A 19,013-nucleotide genomic window follows, 5' to 3' on the forward strand; every position below is an offset into this window, starting at 1 on the left:
CGTATTTTTGATATTTGCAATCCTGACATGCGGCCGTGAGGGTCCTAATGCGGCTAGCCATTTTCAAGAAGTCACAATAATCGGGGCTTCTCACAAAGCCCAGCTGATCGCTAGCATTTTCTTCTCGTTAGCAGCGTATTATTCTTCAGTTTTATTCAAGGACCGGGATATGTAAGCTATCGGTTTATCCTTACTATCCTGAATTTGGGAACATACCTGGACGCATCGGTGGTTAAATGAAAAGGTTTGTGGAAGTCCGGGAAAGCTAATACTTCAGAGGACGAGGGAAGGGTTTTCAGTTCCTTAAATACCTTTAAACACGACTCATCAAATTCAATGGAGACCCCTTTCGACAGCGAAGCTTTGACTCTTGCGCATTCGCCTTGTGTGAGGTTCGTAAGTGGTTTCGCGATTTTTGCATAAATAATAAACTTCCTATAATAAGAAGTCTGCCAAGGAAGCTCTTTAACTCTTTTACATTTGAAGGTAGTGCCAGCTTTCTAATAGCTTCCACCTTTTTGACATCTGACCTTCTGAAGCTACAATGACTGGACAAGAAATGCGTCTTCTCAAGATTAACTCTTAAGTCGACTTCGCGAAGCGTTTTAAAAATTTGACGTAAGTGTTCCCATTGACTTTCATAGCTATCGCTGAAGACGATTATATCGTCTACGTAAACGTAGCATGTTTTACCTATGAATGGCCAAGCACATCGTCAATCATGCGCTGGAATATGGCGGGGGCATTCCGCAAGCCGAAAGGCAGTCTAGAGAAATTACACTTGCCATTTAATGTTGACATGTCAGCTTCTTTCATTGGCACTTGATGAAATCCTGAAGTTAGGGCAAGCGTCGTGAAATACTTTGCTGCGCCAAGGCTTGCCGGGGGTAGAGGTAATGTCCGGTATGTGATAAGTGTCTGGTATAGTTACCGCATTAAGGTGTTTGAAATCAGCCACCATGCGACACTGTCTTTCTCCGTTAGGCTTTGGTTTCTTAGGAACCACCCAAATTGAAGAATTATAGGGGCTCTTAGATGGTCGAATTATATCTTTGCCTTCTAACTCTTTGATCCGTCTCTCTACTTCTTCTCTCATATGAGCTGGGTAAGGCTAAATTTTCGAATAAATAGGTTCTTGAGTCGTGGTACGAATTTAAGCTCTCACTGCCGTCCGTGAAATCTTCGAGCCATTCTCACTTCTTGTGAATGGGCATCATCGAGTAGAGCGTGCACCGATTTTCTAGCTAACAGTGGAATTCTCACCCCTGGTTCTATTTTGAGAAGATCACGCTTCCTGTCTCTAATGGCATTTAACTGCTTCAGACTATCGTCTCCAATAATTCCGTCAAATGATTCTAAACCAGGAAGCACATAAAAAATGAGAGGAGTACTATTACCCACTGATTCGAAGAATGAACCAGTTAGTTGTTGTTTTATCAAGATACTGCGCGCAACGGACTGAACTAAAAATGGTCTCGACAAATCAGTGCACCCTGCGGCTACTCTGGGGCAAACAAAGTTCTTATTAGCTCTAGTGTCCAGTGTCAGTGGAAGCTGAAGCCCCGCTCCTTCGCTCGTACCATATTCTATATATGGTACGCTAGAGAGGCGTTCGTCATAAAATTGACTTGCCCCTTGTCTAGATACACCGATTGTTCACTAGTCTGGTCCGAGTCATCCTCTTGAGATGAGTGCCCGGCCAGACTAGTCTCTACTACTTGGTCAGATATCCCTCCTCCAAAGTTTCCTCGTTACTGGGCGAGCACGATGCATCGCCAGGGCCCTCTAAGTGATAAAGTCGCTGCGACTTTCTAAAAGGTTGAAGTTGCTCCTCAGGGTTCTTTTGAAGTTGCCCAATGTCGGCCCGTTCGACCTCTGGGAGTGTGCTAACTGGTTGGATTCCATTTTCAGGGCAGATCTTGAAGGTTGTGCTCCGTATCTCGGAGTGAAGGGTGGCCGTGGAGCGGCATTATTGTTCATGTAGCTTTGTTGTTGCATTGAATAGCCAGAATTGCTGGAATTCACATATGGTCGGGGATGACGGAATGCCGAATGATTCTGCGTCGGACCCACCGGTCGTGGATTCCCAGAAAAAACATTCCTGGATACAAACGCGGGGCCGGTCCTGCATTTATTCTTATTTCAAATTTAATTTGGCTTTAAAAAAATTTAGTACAAAACAATTATGCTTTTTGATTATATTGTAGCTTTTGGTAATTTTTATCGAGTAATCGATAATTATTATATTGATCGTGCACTTTTTGAGTACAAATGTATGGTAATTTTCGTTAATAGCCTTCGGTCACACCTATTGCAGATTCTTAAGTGTTTGCTTACATTACAAAAGCGCGCTTTTTAGCATTCTAAGAATTGCGATTGATTTCAGGATTTTTAAGCTGTTATTGTAGTTTTGTCAGATGACGCTCTGTTATTATATTTTAGCTACCAGATTGTCAAGCAAAACGATAGCGTGGGTGGTAGAGGCGTCGCAAGTTATGTTACAGCGGCAGAGGTTCAAAGCCCCTTCAATGTTGTGTGTTTTTTATACCCTGAACCCATTGAAAATGGGAAATCAGGGTATATTGGTTTTGTTAAAAGTATGTAACAGGCAGAAGGAGGCGTGGCAGACCCCACAAAGTATATATATTCTTGATCAGGGCGACAAGCTGAGTCGATTTGGCCCTGTCCGTCTGTCTGTCTGTCTGTCCGTCCGTCCGTCCGTCCGTCTGTCTGTCCGTATGCTTGAACGCGTCGATTTCAGAAGATATAAGAGCTAGAAACTTTAATTTTTTTTTTAAATGTCCGTATATATCACGCGCATATCGAGTTTATCACTAAAAAACGATAACTCATTCCGATACTTTTTTATTGATAAAAAATCTTATCGAAAATCACTTAAATAATTATATCTCCTACATCTTTCAAGCTAGAGTCTCCAAATTTAAAACGTATATTAAGATGAATTTTATACAATTCCGGGTTTTGTTAAAATTTACCCCCCACCCTTAAATCCACCCCCTCACCCTCATCTTTGTAAAAGTCGTATATCAAATACTAGAGACTTTTGCGGTATACACATACATTTAAACATCATGATTACGTTCTAAAAGTTTCATTACGATCGTACGTCTAGAAATTAAATTATTCAGCAAATAAGTTCTCATAATATTGCCACCACTGCAGTGCAACCCAAGCGCAATAGGTTATAAATTTATATCTCCTACATTTTTAGAGCTACAGTCTTCAAATTTTTAAAATGCATTTTATACAATTTCGGTTTTTGTTATATTTTGGATACCGGCTCCAAATTCACCAGAATCCCCAGTGAAGGTCAGATGCTAGTATAGCTAATTGTGAATGATTTGACATGTTTTTTTTAAATGCCAAATATTCAATAGAATATGTAGATCATATGCTGAAAGTTTCAATAAATTCGGTTTAGTCGATCGACGTTAAAAAATAACAAATTGTTTGGCCAATTAACAAACGCACGTGCTGCAGCAACAGCAGTTTTCCAATACGTGTGCACACATACATTCAAACATCTTCTAGCACATTCTTAGAATCACATCAGCAGTTTCGTTTAGTTCTGCTAGATGGCGTTGCATCAGTGAATCTATTTCAGTTTTGACATTGTAAATAAGAAAAGAGAAGTGGTGTCATGGTAGAGGGCGCGGCGCTCGATCGCGAGGTCTCTGGTTCAAATCCTGCTAGGCGTATTGTAGTTTTCTTTTAATTGCTTCAAAGTTTTTATATATTAGACTAAATTTCTCTTATATTTTTTCAAAAATCGAAATTGAAATTTGTTGGTTGTTGGTTGTTCTTGCACATTCTTAAAGTCACATCAGCAGTTAGTTTGACTTAGATTTGGTAGATGGCGCTGTAGCAGTGAATCTACTTCAGTTTTGACATTGAAAATCAGAACAGAAGGGTGGCGTCAAGGTAGAAAGCGCGGCCCTTGATCACGAGGTCTCGGGTTCAAACCCAGAGCGTGTCGTAATTCTTTTTTTTAATTGTTTCAAAATTTTTATATATTTAATTATGAGTTTTCTATTTCATTTATATTTTTAAATACATCGAAATTTAAATTTGAACCATACTAAATGTGCTTTTCTATTAGTTTGGTTCAGGGTAGTATCTAGTCGAGCGCTCTCGACTAGAGTTTTCTTACTTGTTTTAATTACAATTGTTGACAGTAGGTGGTGGCGCTGTCGGCAAAGGCGCCGGTTCACTTTTGCTTGGTTATTTTGACAAACATGGCTTGGGTGCGAGTTCAAATCCCGCGGAAAACTCTTTTTTGTAAATTGCAAATTTTGTTATTTTAGCTTCTTTTATATTTTTTAAATATTTAAATTTTATTTTTAAATTTTATAAAAAGCAATACCTATTAAGCCTATTTGTATATACATGTACATACATAGATAGCTCAAGCATATAAATGTCACAATTTGATACTACAAATGCCGATTGCCACGCCCCTAGTGGCCGTAGACACCTCATTTTTGGCCAGTTCTTAACGGTACCGTAAATGCGAAATTTGAATGCTTACACTAAAAAAATGTGAAAATTACAGGGTATTTTTCGATATGCCACGCCCCCAAAGATGCGTGACCATGCGGTTTGCCACGCCCCCTTTGGGCGGACATATATCCACTATAGCTTGTTGGACTTGGGAGGTCAACTCGCGTATATATACCAAATGTCAAGTCTCTAGCATCAATAGTGCCTAAAATATAGTCAAATTTGAAAAATCACTATATCTTCAGGTCCAATTTGCCACGCCCCTAGTAGGCGTAGACATACAATTTTTCATCAGTCATTATAGAATTATAGCATTAGCTCACGTGCTTTAGGAGATACAGTTATATCTGATTTGCCACGCCCCCCATGGGCGTAGATATATCCACCATAGCTTTTTGGACTTGGGGGGTCAACGCGGATCTACATACCAAATTTCAACTTTCTAGCTCTTCAACTAACATGATTTCTGGTATATCGGAAAATGCATTTTCCGATTTGCCACGCCCCTAATGGGCGGATCGGGAAAATTTTAACACTTTATAAATCGGAGTTATACACGAGTATGTGCTCCAAATTTCAAGTCTCTAGCATCAATAGCGGCGAAATGAACTGCGTTCATACGGATAGACGGACAGACGGACGGACAGCAAGACGGACATTGCACAAAACCAATATACTAATTCACTTCGTGAATGAGTATAAAACGTCTAAGCAACGTACAGGATATAATATCAATAGTAACACCGACCCGATGGGGGTATTTTATTTGCCAGTCCGGCCAGCTATGCCCACGTCTCACAGCCAAATATGGTCAGTGCAACTAATGATGCTATAATAAGAAGTGTTAGTAAAAAAACATGGAAAAAAATATTAAATATAGATTTATTAACTACATATATCTAACACGATAAAATAATAAATAATTCTTAAAATAAAAAAATAAAAACAACAAGTAGTCGAGATTGCTCGACTAGGAGATACCCTGAACCCTCCCAGCTGATATTCTTATCATTCTGCACTTTTTTTATGCACGCACACATACATATACATATATGCATCCACCCTCACGCGCCCGCGCTCTGCTAACTGAGCAGTAAGCAGCGACTGCGCTTGGGCTGCGCTGCAGTGTGCGCAATAGTATGAGAATTTACTTGGTGAATAATTTCTTTTATAAGGACACGATCTTAATGAAATTTTCAGGGCGTAATCATATGGTCAAAATGTGTGTACATTCCAAAGCACAAGTCTCTAGTACTTGAAATACGTTTTTTACAAATTGGCGGCGAAGGGGGCGTGGTATCCAAAATCTGTTGATTACAAAATGTTTGTATTCATCACAAGTATATACACAGTAAATCTGAAGCACTAACCAGAGAACACATAGACCGGACACGTAGTGCAAAGCGTTTTGCACACTTATTTTCAAGCATTGGTTCCCAGACCGTTCGTATTTGCTCGGCTCCTCACTTTTTAGGCTTGTGCTACTAAAATATGGGAACACAAAATCATTTCTCTTCATGCGCTCGACCGAGATGGTCGATTGTTAAACAAAAGATCCCTCTATGCTAAATGTTTCCCTTGCTCTCTCTCTCTCTCTCGATGCTCTCTGCTCTCTCAAATGTGTATATGTGTGTATGCATGTGAGCACAAGCAGCAGCTCTGAGCTGCCAGCTCACGAAAATTGAAATTTCTTCGCAGCAAGAACCCATGCCTTCCCTTCTTTGTGAAGAGTATACCGAACTTATCAAACCGTTTGCCAAGCTCGTGCAAAATATGTATATGTGCTTTCGATTTTATTTGTGGAAAGGGTATGAAAGCGTTGGTGCTCATAGTGAAAATGCTTTCGCGACGAGCCTGCACGCACACACTCTCCCTTGCTACATGTACTATGAGCATTTGTATGCCTGTGTGCGAAGCTCTTGCTGCTAGTAGCAATTTTAAGTCCCAGCATTTGCATTTGGTTGATCTTGTGAAGAGTTCACATACATATGTATGTATGTATGTATGTATGTATGTATGTATATACATTTGATTGTGTGTGTATGAATGGGATCTGAATCGAACAATTATGGGATATCACTTGTAGAAGCATTTGTATGCCTATGTGCTTTTACATGTGCGTGTGTGTATGTGCCTGTGTGTATGCATGGGACGTGAACATTGGTGTGCATGTGTGTATGCATGGGACGAGAACATTGGCTGCCTACCTCAACTAAGAATTGTCTGAATGATTTTGGGTTCGAAATGAAGAGGCGCGCTTATAACTAAAGTGACAAGTGCATATGCCAATTCTTTTTAGAAGTTTTTTTTTAAGGTATTAAAAGAAATTGCAAGAAAAAGTTAATAATAATAAAAAAAAATATAAGAAATAGTAAAAAGAAAAGAGTAAGGGAAGAGCACAGAATAGAATATAGGATAGAATTGAGAAATCACTACACAACATTGACAATGAAAATGTATACCAAAGCTTATGCCTGGGCATTGTGAGTGATTTCCCTAAGATAAGCTAATAGAAAACTTTTTATTTTAGGAAGAGAGAGCTCTAAGGAAAAAATGTGATAAATTTATTAAAATTACACAGGTAAATGAAGCGGACGATAGTGTCTGGTTGTTCGGGACGGAACCGAAAAGTTTAGACGACCCAAAAAAGAGGACGAATCAATATCACCACTAATCAATTTATGCTGAAAAACAATTCCTAAAATTATTCTGCGATTGGTTAGCGATGGAAGATCAATAAGCTGGAGCCTACTATGATAAAATGGTAATCGTAAATTACTGTCCCATCGAAGATCCTGATGCAGTTTATGCTGCGGAGACCATACAACAGAGCAATACTCTAAGATGGGGCGCATAAGCGAAGTAAATAAGCGCTTGGTGGTAAAAGGATCTTTAAATTCCTTAGACCAACGTTTAATAAAGCCAAGCACACTTTGGGCTTCATTAATGATGGTCGAAATATGAAGATTAAAATTTAGTTTACCATCAAAGGAAACACCAATATCTTTGACTGTGTGGATGCGTCGTAAGGAAATATTGCTAATTTTATAATCAACAATTAGAAGAACGGTACGACTGAAGGTCATTGTCATACACTTTGAGCAATTTAAGTTCAGCTGGTTTGCCACACACCAAAGTTGAAAAGCAATTAGGTCATCTTGAAGGTGATGATGTCCATTTGCACTGGAGTATGAAAGGCAAAGTTTTACATCGTCAGCATACATAAATATAGTAGAATACGAGATACAACTAGGAAGGTCATTTATAACAAGTAAGAAAGCTCTAGTCGAGACTGCTCGACTACGAGATCCCCTGAACCCTACAAGCAACTGATATTTCAATAATAATTAGCACACACACACGCACTCATACAAACAAATACATGTACACACACACGCATGCAAACAAACAAACGCACGCACATACACATACAAACAAACACACGCGCACACACACACTCACATATACAGGCGATTGCGCTTGGGTTGCGATCAGTGTTGGTGATATTAGGAGAACTTATTTGCTGAATAATTTAATTTCTAGACGTACGATCGTAATGAAACTTTCAGAATGTAATTATAATGTTTAAATGTATGTGTATACCGAAGCACAAGTCTCTAGTATTTGATATACGACTTTTACAAAGATGAGGGTGAGGGGGTGGATTTAGGGATTTAGGGGTAAATTTTAACAAAAACCGAAATTGTATAAAATACATCTTTATATATATTTTAAATTTGGAGATTCTAGCTTGAAAGATGTAGGAGATATAATTATTTAAGTGATCTTCGATAAGGTTTTTTATCGATAAAAAAGTATCGGAATGAGTTATCGTTTTTTAGTGATAAACTCGATATGCGCGTGATATATACGGACATTCAAAAAAAAAAGTTGAAGTCTCTAGCTCTTATATCTTCTGAAATCGACGCGTTCATACATACGGACGGACGGACAGACAGACGGACAGGGCCAAATCGACTTAGGTTGTCGCCCTGATCAAGAATATATATACTTTGTGGGGTCTGCCACGCTTCCTTCTGCCTGTTACATACTTTTAACAAAACCATTATACCCTGATTTCCCATTTTCAATGGGTTCAGGGTATAACAAGTAAGAAAGCTCTAGTCGAGACTGCTCGACTACGAGATCCCCTGAACCTTTCGAGCAACTGATATTTCAATAATAATTCGCACATAAACACGCACACACACACACACACACGCATACAAACAAACACACGCACACACACACATGCATATACAGGCGATTGCGCTTGGGTTGCGCTGCAGTGGTGGCAATATTATGAGAACTTATTTGTTGAATAATTTAATTTCTAGACGTACGATCGTAATGAAACTTTTAGAACGTAATCATGATGTATAAATGTATGTGTATACCGAAACTCAAGTCTTTAGTATTTGATATACGACTTCTACAAAGATGATGGTGAGGGGGTGGATATAGGGGCGGGGGGTAAATTTTAACAAAAACCGAAAATGTATAAAATACGTGTTAATATATATTTAAAATTTGGATACTCTAGCTATAATGATGTAGGAGATATAATTTTTTAGCTGACTTTCGATAAGGGTTTTTATCGATAAAAAAGTATCGGAATGAGTTATCGTTTTTTAGTGATAAACTCGATATGAGCGTGATATATACGGACATTTTAAAAAAAGTTGAAGTCTCTAGCTCTTATATCTTCTGAGATCGACGCGTTCATATATACGGACAGATAGACGGACGGACGCACGGACGGACAGACAGACAGACGGACAGGGCCAAATCGACTGAGCTCGTCGTGCTGATCAAGAATATACATATATACTTTGTGGGGTCTGCCACGCCTCCTTCTGCCTGTTATATACATTTCAACAAAACCATTATACCCTGATTTCCCATTTTCAATGGGTTCAGGGTATAAAAAGCCCATGCCCTACTCGATGGAATTCCAATTACAATATGGTCAATTCAATAGTGAGTAACTGGTCAGCAATTAATAATATATTAAGTGAGACAGAGGGAGGTCAAAAACTTATAGTCGTAAATATATCCACTTTAAAAATAATATTATTACTTCTTGAAGATTTTGAGAGAATATTTAAGGACTTACAAACGTGTAGCTCTCCTTCATTGTGCTATGTGCCAAAATAAAGCTTCTTTGTGAGCCAAATGCTGAAGATGTTTCGTCGATATCTGTTCTTAAATCAAGAATATTAGTAAATGTGAACACGATTTGAAAAGAAAACTTAAGTATTTGGCACAAGACGGCTTTTTTTTATATCCTCCAGCAGCAAAAATGGAACATGAAGATTTATTAGAAATTAAAAGCTTTTGCATTGAACAAATGAACAAGTATGTTCGTTTTTCAAATCAACTTTCGCAAAGTAATTCTTGTACATTAGAATCAAACCCAGCAAGTCCAAATTGTCCACTTGAAGCGATTCTTAAAAGAGATATGTTTGTGCCAAAAACAACTTTTTTCTTCTCCCAACTGGTAGCTCAGGCCAATAACAATTTTAAACCGCCCCTAGAAGAATTTGAAAGTTATTCTGGTGAAAGACTTACTTTAACTGAGGATTTCGAACCCATTGAGTGGTGGAAAACCAAAGAAAATTGCTATCCGTTATTACACTAACCAGAGAGCACATAGACCGGACACGTAGTGTAAAGTGTTTTGCACACTTATTTTCGAGAGTAATCTCCCAGTCAACTTCGTATTTGCTCGGCTCATCACTTTTAGGGTTCGGACCACGAAAATTTATGAGAGCACAATCATTTCGCTTCATGCGCTCGACCGTGATGGTCGATGGTTGAACAAAAGATCCCTCTGTGCTCAATGTTTCCCTTGCTCTCTCTCTCTCCCGATGCTCTTTGCTCTCTCAAATGTGTATATATGTGTATGCATGTGAGCACAAGCAGCAGCTCTGAGCTGCCAGCTCACGAAAAGTGAAATTTCTTCGCAGCAAGAACCCATGCCTTCCCTTCTGTGTGAAGGGTATACCGAACTCATTAAACCGTTTGCCAAGCTCGTACAAAATATGCATATGTGTTTTCGATATTATTTTTGGAGAGCGTTGGTGCTCATAGTGAAAATGCTTTCGCGACGAATGAGCACGCACACACTCTCCCTTGCTACATGTATTACGAGTATTTGTATGCCTGTGTGCGAAGCTCTTGCTGCCTGTAGCAATTTTAAAGCCCATCATTTGCATTTGGTCGATATTGTGAATTGCTACATACATACATACGTACATATGTATGTACATATACACATATATACATTTGATTGTGCACGCATGGGCTGCGATGCTTACAATTATGGGAGATCACTTGTAGTAGCATTTGTATGCCTATGTGATTTCATATGTTCGTATGTGTATGGGCATGTGTGCATGGGAGATGAACATTGGCGTGTGCCTGCCTCAACTTAGAATGATGTGAACGGTTTTGGGCTCGATTGAAGAGGCGCGCTTATATTTATGTTAGTAGCTTTATTGACTAGCTAAAGCGACAAGTGCATGTGTGTAGTATATTGACTGGCGAGTAACTCGCGCTTATATTTAAGCACCTGATTTCATTTCAATGAATGCATTTTTTAAAAATATGTAATACCTGATTAAGTTCATTAAGCTAATGGAATGCAATCCCTTGCACCTGTTATTATATATATGTACATGCATGCAAGTAAAAAAACTTATAAGCTGTATTGACAAGTGCATATCAAGTATTAAAAAAAAAAAAAAAAAAAAAAAAAAAAAAGAAATAGATTAGGTCCAAAAACGGTAGACAATTTGCTCTTCTTACACTATTTTTTTTTTTTTTAAATAATAATTTGTAATTTAATTTTTATTTTAAACTTGAATGAGAAAAAAAACAGAATATTTTGTTATTTGCGATATAATGTTTATGTTTCTCTTATGTTAAGCTTTAATATATTTATTTTGTTGATTAAATGAAGTATTATAATGTTTATTTAATATATTAAATAAATATAAAAAAAAAATATATTTTTTATTTAAATATTGCTCTTTTGTTCACTATTTTTTCCTATTGTGCACGCATTTCCACCAGCAAGTACGTAAACATGTATATACATACGTAAAAAAAAACACATATTAACCGAAGGCATGCACAAAAGAAAGCTCAACATCGGCCACACACACCCACATGTAGGCTTCAATTTTTATGTATCTCTTTTCAGCCAACTTTCTTGCGACGCTCAAGCGTCGGCATTTGTCACACACACATGTGCAAAGGAAATACCTACTCACTTTTGCAGCTAGTGTGCACAAGCACTCAAATATTTTTGTGAGGCGAGCGATTGTACTCATTTGTGCGGTGTTTGAAAACACCCGGGTGTCAAAATCATCCAACATTTACCCGGTGTACCTTGAGTACCGGTGAATGTATATTAAGATGAATTTTATAAAATTTCGATTTTTGTTAAAATTTACCCCCACCCCTCACCATCATATTTGCAAAAGGCGTATTTCAAATAGTAGAGACGTCTAGATATTAAATAGTTCAACAGATAAATTCTCATAATATTGCCAACACTGCAGCGCAGCCCGAGTGCAGTAGCCTGTGTATGTGAGTGTGTGTGTGTGTGTGTGTGCGTGTGTCTGTGCAAATTATTATTGACATATTAGTTGCTTGGAGGGTTCAGGGGATCTCGTAGTTGAGCAGTCTCGACTTTCTTGTTTTAGATTCATTCTGATGGGCAAACCCACAATTATTGAAATGAAATCAGGTGCTTATATTACTACACCCATACATATGTATGGGTATGAGTTACTAACCGTCACAGTGCCACAAAGTATTGCCACAAAATGCTGGCAAACTGAGAGAGAGTAGGACACATAGCGCACAGCCGTGCTTTATATAAAAACGGGACTATTTTTTTTTTTAAGGCCGAGTCTTAATAATTGAATACCTCTGCCCAGAACTTCTCCGTATTATTAATGTTTTCCCATTTATTATACTGCAAGCCATCATATTGCCTTTGCATTTTATCTTAATGTAATATCTGAAAGTAGCCAGATTTGGACCTATAAACTGTTTGAAAATTTTTCTAGCAATTGGCCTTAATAGGTAGCCAGATCTAGCTATAAAATAGCTGATTCGGCAACACTGGTCACGTCTATGTATTGTTTGGTTAGTGGTGTCAGTGATTATAGTTAACATTTATCGATGTATCGATACTTAGTTAACAACGTGGATAGATATTCACAGTTTCGAAAGTAGCATCCCTAATTCTGTCTAGAATTGCATGACTTTGGGATTTTCAAATTATTTGATTGTAATTCCGAAATGCCGTGTTTTAAAGGTGAGTTTTTAAATATCAATTTGCATTGCAATTAAGTATAATTTGGCTTTTTTCTGCTCAGTTAAAGTCAAGTGGGGCCGTGAACTATATCCGGATATTGATGTCAATACTGATGAAGACCCAATATTATTTAAAGCCCAACTTTTTGCATTGACGGGGGTTCAACCGGAACGCCAAAAAATAATGTGCAAAGGTGGTATACTTAAAGATGATGAATGGAATTTACAGTTAAAAGACGTAAGCTATATGAAATGTTTAACGATATCTCTGTGACAATTGTCATTCCAAAGGGTGTCGTAGTCTTATTATTGGGTTCTAAGGATAAAGTACCCGAAGTGCCCCAAACACCAGTTAAATTTATTGAAGACATGAACGAAGCAGAAGCAGCTTCCGCGGTATTGGCCTTTACATTTAAAAGTATTGAGTTTTGAGTAAAAGATATATATTTCCTAGATGCGCTTACCTGCCGGCTTAACTAATCTGGGCAATACATGTTACATGAATGCCACTGTACAATGTTTAAGGGCTGTTCCCGAACTACGACAAGCTTTGAAAAATTTTCAACCTGATAGTTCTGACGCCACATCATATGCATTTACTATTTCATCAGCTATGAAAATAGTATTTGCACAGATGGAGAAGGGAACAACTATTACACCAATTGTGTTATTGCAAGCCCTACATAGAGCATCACCGCAGTTTGCACAGACTGGAGAAAATGGCACCTATCGGCAACAAGATGCTAATGAATGTTGGTCTGAAATACTGAAAATGTTACAGCAAAAACTTTCACCATTAAACCAAGAGTTAGGTGAAGCTACCGAAAAAAAAGTTCATAAGTAGGTATCTGTTGGATTAGCTTTAGAAAATGACCAAACCCCATTTAACCCATACCTTTAATAGGCATTGTTTATTTTATTTTGAATGTCTGATAGTTCGTAAATAATTACAGTATTTTTATTAACATATTGCTAATAATATTTTTTTTTTTTTTTTCAAAGCTCATTTATTGAACAATTCTTTGGTGGAACTTTTGAAGTCAAAATGACTGCAGACGAAGCTCCTGATGAGCCTGCCACGGTTTCAACAGAAAATTTTTTGCAGCTCAGTTGTTTCATATCGATGGAAGTTAAGTATATGCAAAGCGGTCTCAAATCGGTAACTATCAATCAAATTATTGTTTCGTAATTGTGTGGTACATATGTTAATATTTATCTTAATAGAAAATGAAAGAGCAATTGGTAAAGAACTCGGATACACTGGGTCGTGATGCACATTACACAAGAACTGTGAGGCAATATATATTTATATATATCATATAAAATAGGAACAAATAATTTAATCGTTTGTACTTTTAGTATTTGATAAGTCGACTTCCAGCATATCTTACCGTTCAATTTGTGAGATTTCAATATAAAGGAAAGGAAGGCATAAATGCAAAAGTATTGAAAGATATCAAATTTCCAATCGATTTCGATGCATTTGAGCTTTGTACGCCAGATTTACAAAACAAATTATGCCCTATGCGATCCAAATTTAAGGATCACGAAGACAAAAAGATGGATGTCGAATCACAAGTAAATAAGACAGCGAAATCTTTGGAAGTCGACGGAGAAGACGATGAAACAAAATACGAGCAATTCTGGTTTGATAATGATTTGGGCAGCAACAACTCTGGTTATTATACACTTAAAGCGGTTCTAACTCATAAGGGTCGCTCGAGCTCGTCTGGTCATTATGTGGCCTGGGTACGCTCAAATCGCGATGTTTGGTATAAGTTCGACGACGACGATGTAACATCTGTTACCACCGATGAAATCTTACGACTGTCTGGAGGTGGTGATTGGCATTGCGCCTATGTTTTGTTGTACGGGCCTAAACGTTTAGAAAAGTGCTAGTATATATATATATTTTTGCATTCTGGTTACCAAACAGATTGTTAACCAATTTTATAAATTAAAATATTAAACAACTCTAACGCAAATAACGTCATTTAACTGTTTATGCTTATTTATTATTTAGTAGTTTCATTATTATTTGTGAGATGCGATCAAAGTGCTATTGTGCAAAAAACACTCACAACATGTACATGTACATGTGTACATATTTAATTAATGCTTTCAAATGGCATCGTTTGGAGCAACAGAAATGTTGCAGAAATACTGCTGCAAATGGTCAACAATTTAATTCCACATTCAAAAGCAACGGCCAATTTTACCACAAAGTCCGCTCATTTCTACCAATGCCAAACGAACCTTATAAATTTTTACAAACTACTTTACTGGTGGCGAGGACCTCGAACGCACACTCGCCAATTGCAAGTCGCAATCACCTCAATTCACCTTTTGCAACGCGTCAGTGACCTGGACACTGTTAAATGAGCACAATGAATTGAAATTATTCAAATCACACATCCACATATGCTACAAAGTGACTATCACGTTATTGTCATCAATCAAATGATAGAGCACCAGCTCTACAAAAATTGAAATTTTTGTTCGCGGCTGAGAATGATGATTTCAGAGACCATAGAGAGCGAGAGAGAGGGACTGAGAGAAAGAGAGTAGGACAAATGGCACATAGCTGAGCTTCATACGGAATCGGGACCATTTCGATTGAGCGCTCATAGCGCACTGTTTTTGACGTTCAGAATTTTCACTGTTTGAACCTCCAGCGACCGAGCCGAGCAAATACGAAGTATAGTGGTACGTCAACTTAACAGTGTCGAGCTGTAGAAAAATTTGTTCTATATGTCTAGTCTATGTGTTGTCTGGTCAGTGGTTGAGGTTAACAAAAAATGTAGGGGCAGACAATCACACATTCACAATTTTTTTTCTTTTTCTTTTACCTTTACATATTTTTCTTTCTTTTATATTTATATCTATTCAAATTATTCTATTTTTTTTTGTGGGTACTTTTTGTATTTTCTTTTCTTTTTTTTTTTGTTCTATATATCTATACACACATATCTATATACAGTGGCTCCATCGCCAAATCGGACAAGACTATTTATTTATTTCAATGTGTTTTTTCTTTAGCAGTAAGTTAATTTTTTACAGTTTTCATATTTTTTCTTAAATCTATTATGTATTAGCCTCCTAAAACAAAAAAAAATTTTTTGTAATTTTAAACGGCAACATTTTTTTTATTTTAAAAAACGAAAAACAGACCGATTTTGAGCTTCAACGCCAAATCGGCCAAATAACAGAAAAACTTAATATTTAATATTTTGTTGCAAAACCTTTGTTTGCAACAATAGCCTGCAAGCGATTAGGAACGGATTTGACCAATTTTTTGCAAATGTCTGGCTCTATGGAGTTCCAAGCTGCCAGTATTCCGTTTTTTAATTGTTCTAGATTGTTATACCGGTTTTGGTAAACTTTCCTCGCCAAAATTTCCCACAGATTTTCTATAACATTTATATCCGGGCTCTGGGCAGGTGTTTGGATAAGTTTGGGACAATTGTGGATTAGCCAGAGCCTAGCTAACATTGAAGTATGCTTGGGGTCGTTGTCTTGATAGAAAGCAAAGTCTTCAAGAATCCCCAATTTCTCCGCACTCTGCTTAACATTTTTTTTCAAAATGTCAAGGTAGCCAAATTTATCTAATATGCCATCAATAAAATGCAATTGGCCAACTCCCGCACTCGACATACAGCCCCAAACCATGACTGAACCTCCTCCATGCTTAACTGTGCCTATTGTGTTCTTGGGCTCAAACTCAGTATTTGGCTTACGCCACACATACACCTTACCATCGGACCCATGCAAATTAAATTTACTCTCATCAGTAAACAACACCTTTAAATAAGATAATTAATAAAACAAAAATTTTAATATAATATACAACCAACTAACATGATTCCAAAAGTCATCGGTTTTTAGCAAGTACTCTTTTGCGAATTTTATCCTAAACGCCTTATTCTTAGGGCTAATATAAGGCTTTTTTTGGGCAACTCGGCCATGCAAATCATATCGGTGCAAAGTATTGCGCACTGTGTTGTCAAACACATCCTTTCCAAAGTTTGTTTTTAATGACATCCTCAGTTCTTTTGCGGTTTTAAAGGGATCAACCGTAATTTCCCTTATAATCAACCGCTCTTCTCTTGAGTTTAGTCGCTTTCTTTTTCCCTCCTGGCTTTTGTTAATTAACCTTCCATCTTCCCGAAACCTTTTTATGATATCATGGACGGTAGATTTGCTTCTTCCGACCAGATCTGCTATTTCCCTAACGGGTTTGCCATCAAAATGTAGTTTTAATATTATTTGGCGTGCCTCAACACCAGTTTGCTTCCCACGTGGAGCCATTTCGCAAAAATAATTTGTGTTACTGTCACTTATGAGCTCGAGAACATAACGAAAAGCAATAAGCAAAACGAAAACGAAAATCTCCGCCAAATAACGGATCTTTTTCTTGCAGTTTTTTTTTGTCCGATTTGGCGTTGAAGCTCAAAATCGGTCTGTTGTTCGTTTTTTAAAATAAAAAAAATGTTGCCGTTTAAAATTACAAAAAATTTTTTTTTGTTTTAGGAGGCTAATACATAATAGATTTAAGAAAAAATATGAAAACGGTAAAAAATTAACTTACTGCTAAAGAAAACACACATTGAAATAAATAAATAGTCTTGTCCGATTTGGCGATGGAGCCACTGTATATGATTTCTTTTATTATATCATTTACTGCATGTTTTTTTTTTATACCCTGAACCCATTGAAAATGGGAAATCAGGGTATAATGGTTTTGTTAAAATGTATGTAACGGGCAGAAGGAGGCGTGGCAGACCCCACAAAGTATATATATTCTTGAGCAGAGCGACGAGCTGAGTCGATTTGGCCCTGTCTGTCCGTCCGTCCGTCCGCGTGTATGAACGCGTCGATCTCAGAAGATATAAGAGCTAGAGAGCTGAAATTTTTTTTGTACACTCGTGTATACCATACGCAGTACGAGTTTGCTTTATTTTTTCGATAACTCATCCGATGACTTTTTTATCGAGAATAATCGAAAAGTTGATTTTGTTTTTTGAGCCTCATTGAAATACTTATAGACGTAGAGACTTCAGATTTACTGTGTATATACATATGTAATCAACAGATTTTGGATACCACGCCCCCTTCGCCCCCAATTTGTAAAATTTGTATTTCAAGTACTAGAGACTTGTGCTTTGGAATGTACACACATTTTGACCATATAATTACGCCCAGAAAATTTCATTAAGATTGTATGTTTACAAAAGAAGTTATTCACCAAGTAAATTCTCATAGTATTGCTCACACTGCAGCCCAAGCGCAGTCGCTGCTTACTGCACAGTTAGTAGAGCGCGGGCTTATGCATGCGTGTGGATGCATGTGTATGTGTGTGTACATAAAATAAGTGCAGAATGGAGGGTTCAGGGGTCTCCTAGTCGAGCAGTCTCGACTAGAGCCTTCTTACTTGTTTCAAAGTATGTACCAGGCAGAAGGGGTGACCCCACCCCTATACCCACCCCCTCACCCTCATATTTGTAAAAAGCGTATTTCAAATACTAGAGACTTGATCTTCGGAATATAAATACACTTAAACAATATGATTACGTTTTGAAAGTTTCATTAAGATCGTACGTCTAGAATTTAAATTATTCAACAAATAAATTCTCATAATACTGCCAAGACTGCACCGCAACCCAAGCGCAATCGCCTATATATGTGCGTGTGTGTGTGTGCTTGTGTTTGTCTGCGTGTGTGCGAATTATTATTGAAATATCAGTTGCTCGAAAGGTTCAGGCGATCTCGTAGTCGAGCAGTCTCGACTAGAGCTTTCTTACTTGTTACTTATTCAATAAACCTAAATAATCGTATAAAAGCAGAGCTCGCAAATGAGAGTTGATTGTTTTTTCGTATATGCTCTGCTTCGTAACATAACCGAAAACATTTTGCAGACACGATCACGATCATTATTCTGTGAGTGAAAGACACTTATTTGCAGACAACGAAAAAGTGTCAGCTCTCATTTGCGAGCTCTGTATAAAAGGTTTTATTACGGTCTGATACTGCAGATAACCATTTTACCTAATAAATTTATTTATTTGTTGATTGTAGATTGTTGGGTGAATAAAAACTCAGACATCTTGTCCAATTGCTGTGGCCGATATCCCGTCTTGTGTTCTGGGTGTTGTTGGTCCTGC

At 37.6% G+C, this 19,013-nt stretch overlaps 1 protein-coding gene and 2 long non-coding RNA genes across 3 annotated transcripts in view; all 3 read left to right on the forward strand.

Annotated features, from left to right (window-relative positions):
• LOC149091978 (uncharacterized) overlaps positions 1 to 19,013 on the forward strand; it is a 192,948-nt gene that overhangs the window by 63,924 nt on the left and 110,011 nt on the right. Inside the window, exon 2 of the long non-coding RNA XR_016196444.1 lies at positions 12,030 to 12,099. This is a non-coding gene — a long non-coding RNA (uncharacterized LOC149091978). The remainder of the gene's footprint in view (positions 1 to 12,029; positions 12,100 to 19,013) is intronic.
• On the forward strand, positions 6,569 to 10,960 carry LOC149091979 (uncharacterized). Its single transcript, XR_016196456.1, has 2 exons — positions 6,569 to 6,674; positions 10,927 to 10,960. It is a non-coding gene; the product is annotated as an uncharacterized LOC149091979 (long non-coding RNA).
• Usp14 (ubiquitin specific protease 14) lies at positions 12,697 to 14,842 on the forward strand. The gene is made up of 7 exons (XM_030390182.2): positions 12,697 to 12,853; positions 12,915 to 13,090; positions 13,144 to 13,248; positions 13,307 to 13,692; positions 13,855 to 14,011; positions 14,077 to 14,142; positions 14,212 to 14,842. The coding sequence occupies exons 1-7, from the start codon at positions 12,838 to 12,840 to the stop codon at positions 14,749 to 14,751; spliced, it is 1,446 nt and encodes a 481-aa protein (XP_030246042.1). The 5' UTR covers positions 12,697 to 12,837; the 3' UTR covers positions 14,752 to 14,842.

Source organism: Drosophila navojoa, chromosome 3 (assembly GCF_054131105.1).
Source record: "Drosophila navojoa isolate 15081-1374.11 chromosome 3, UAZ_NAV_1.0, whole genome shotgun sequence".
Lineage (NCBI taxonomy): Eukaryota > Metazoa > Arthropoda > Insecta > Diptera > Drosophilidae > Drosophila > Drosophila navojoa.

Coding starts and splice junctions, on each gene's coding strand:
- Usp14 (XM_030390182.2), top strand. Junction 13,693..13,854: donor ACCGAAAAAAAAGTTCATAA/GTAGGTATCTGT, acceptor TTTTTTTCAAAG/CTCATTTATTGAACAATTCT. Junction 14,143..14,211: donor ATGCACATTACACAAGAACT/GTGAGGCAATAT, acceptor TTGTACTTTTAG/TATTTGATAAGTCGACTTCC.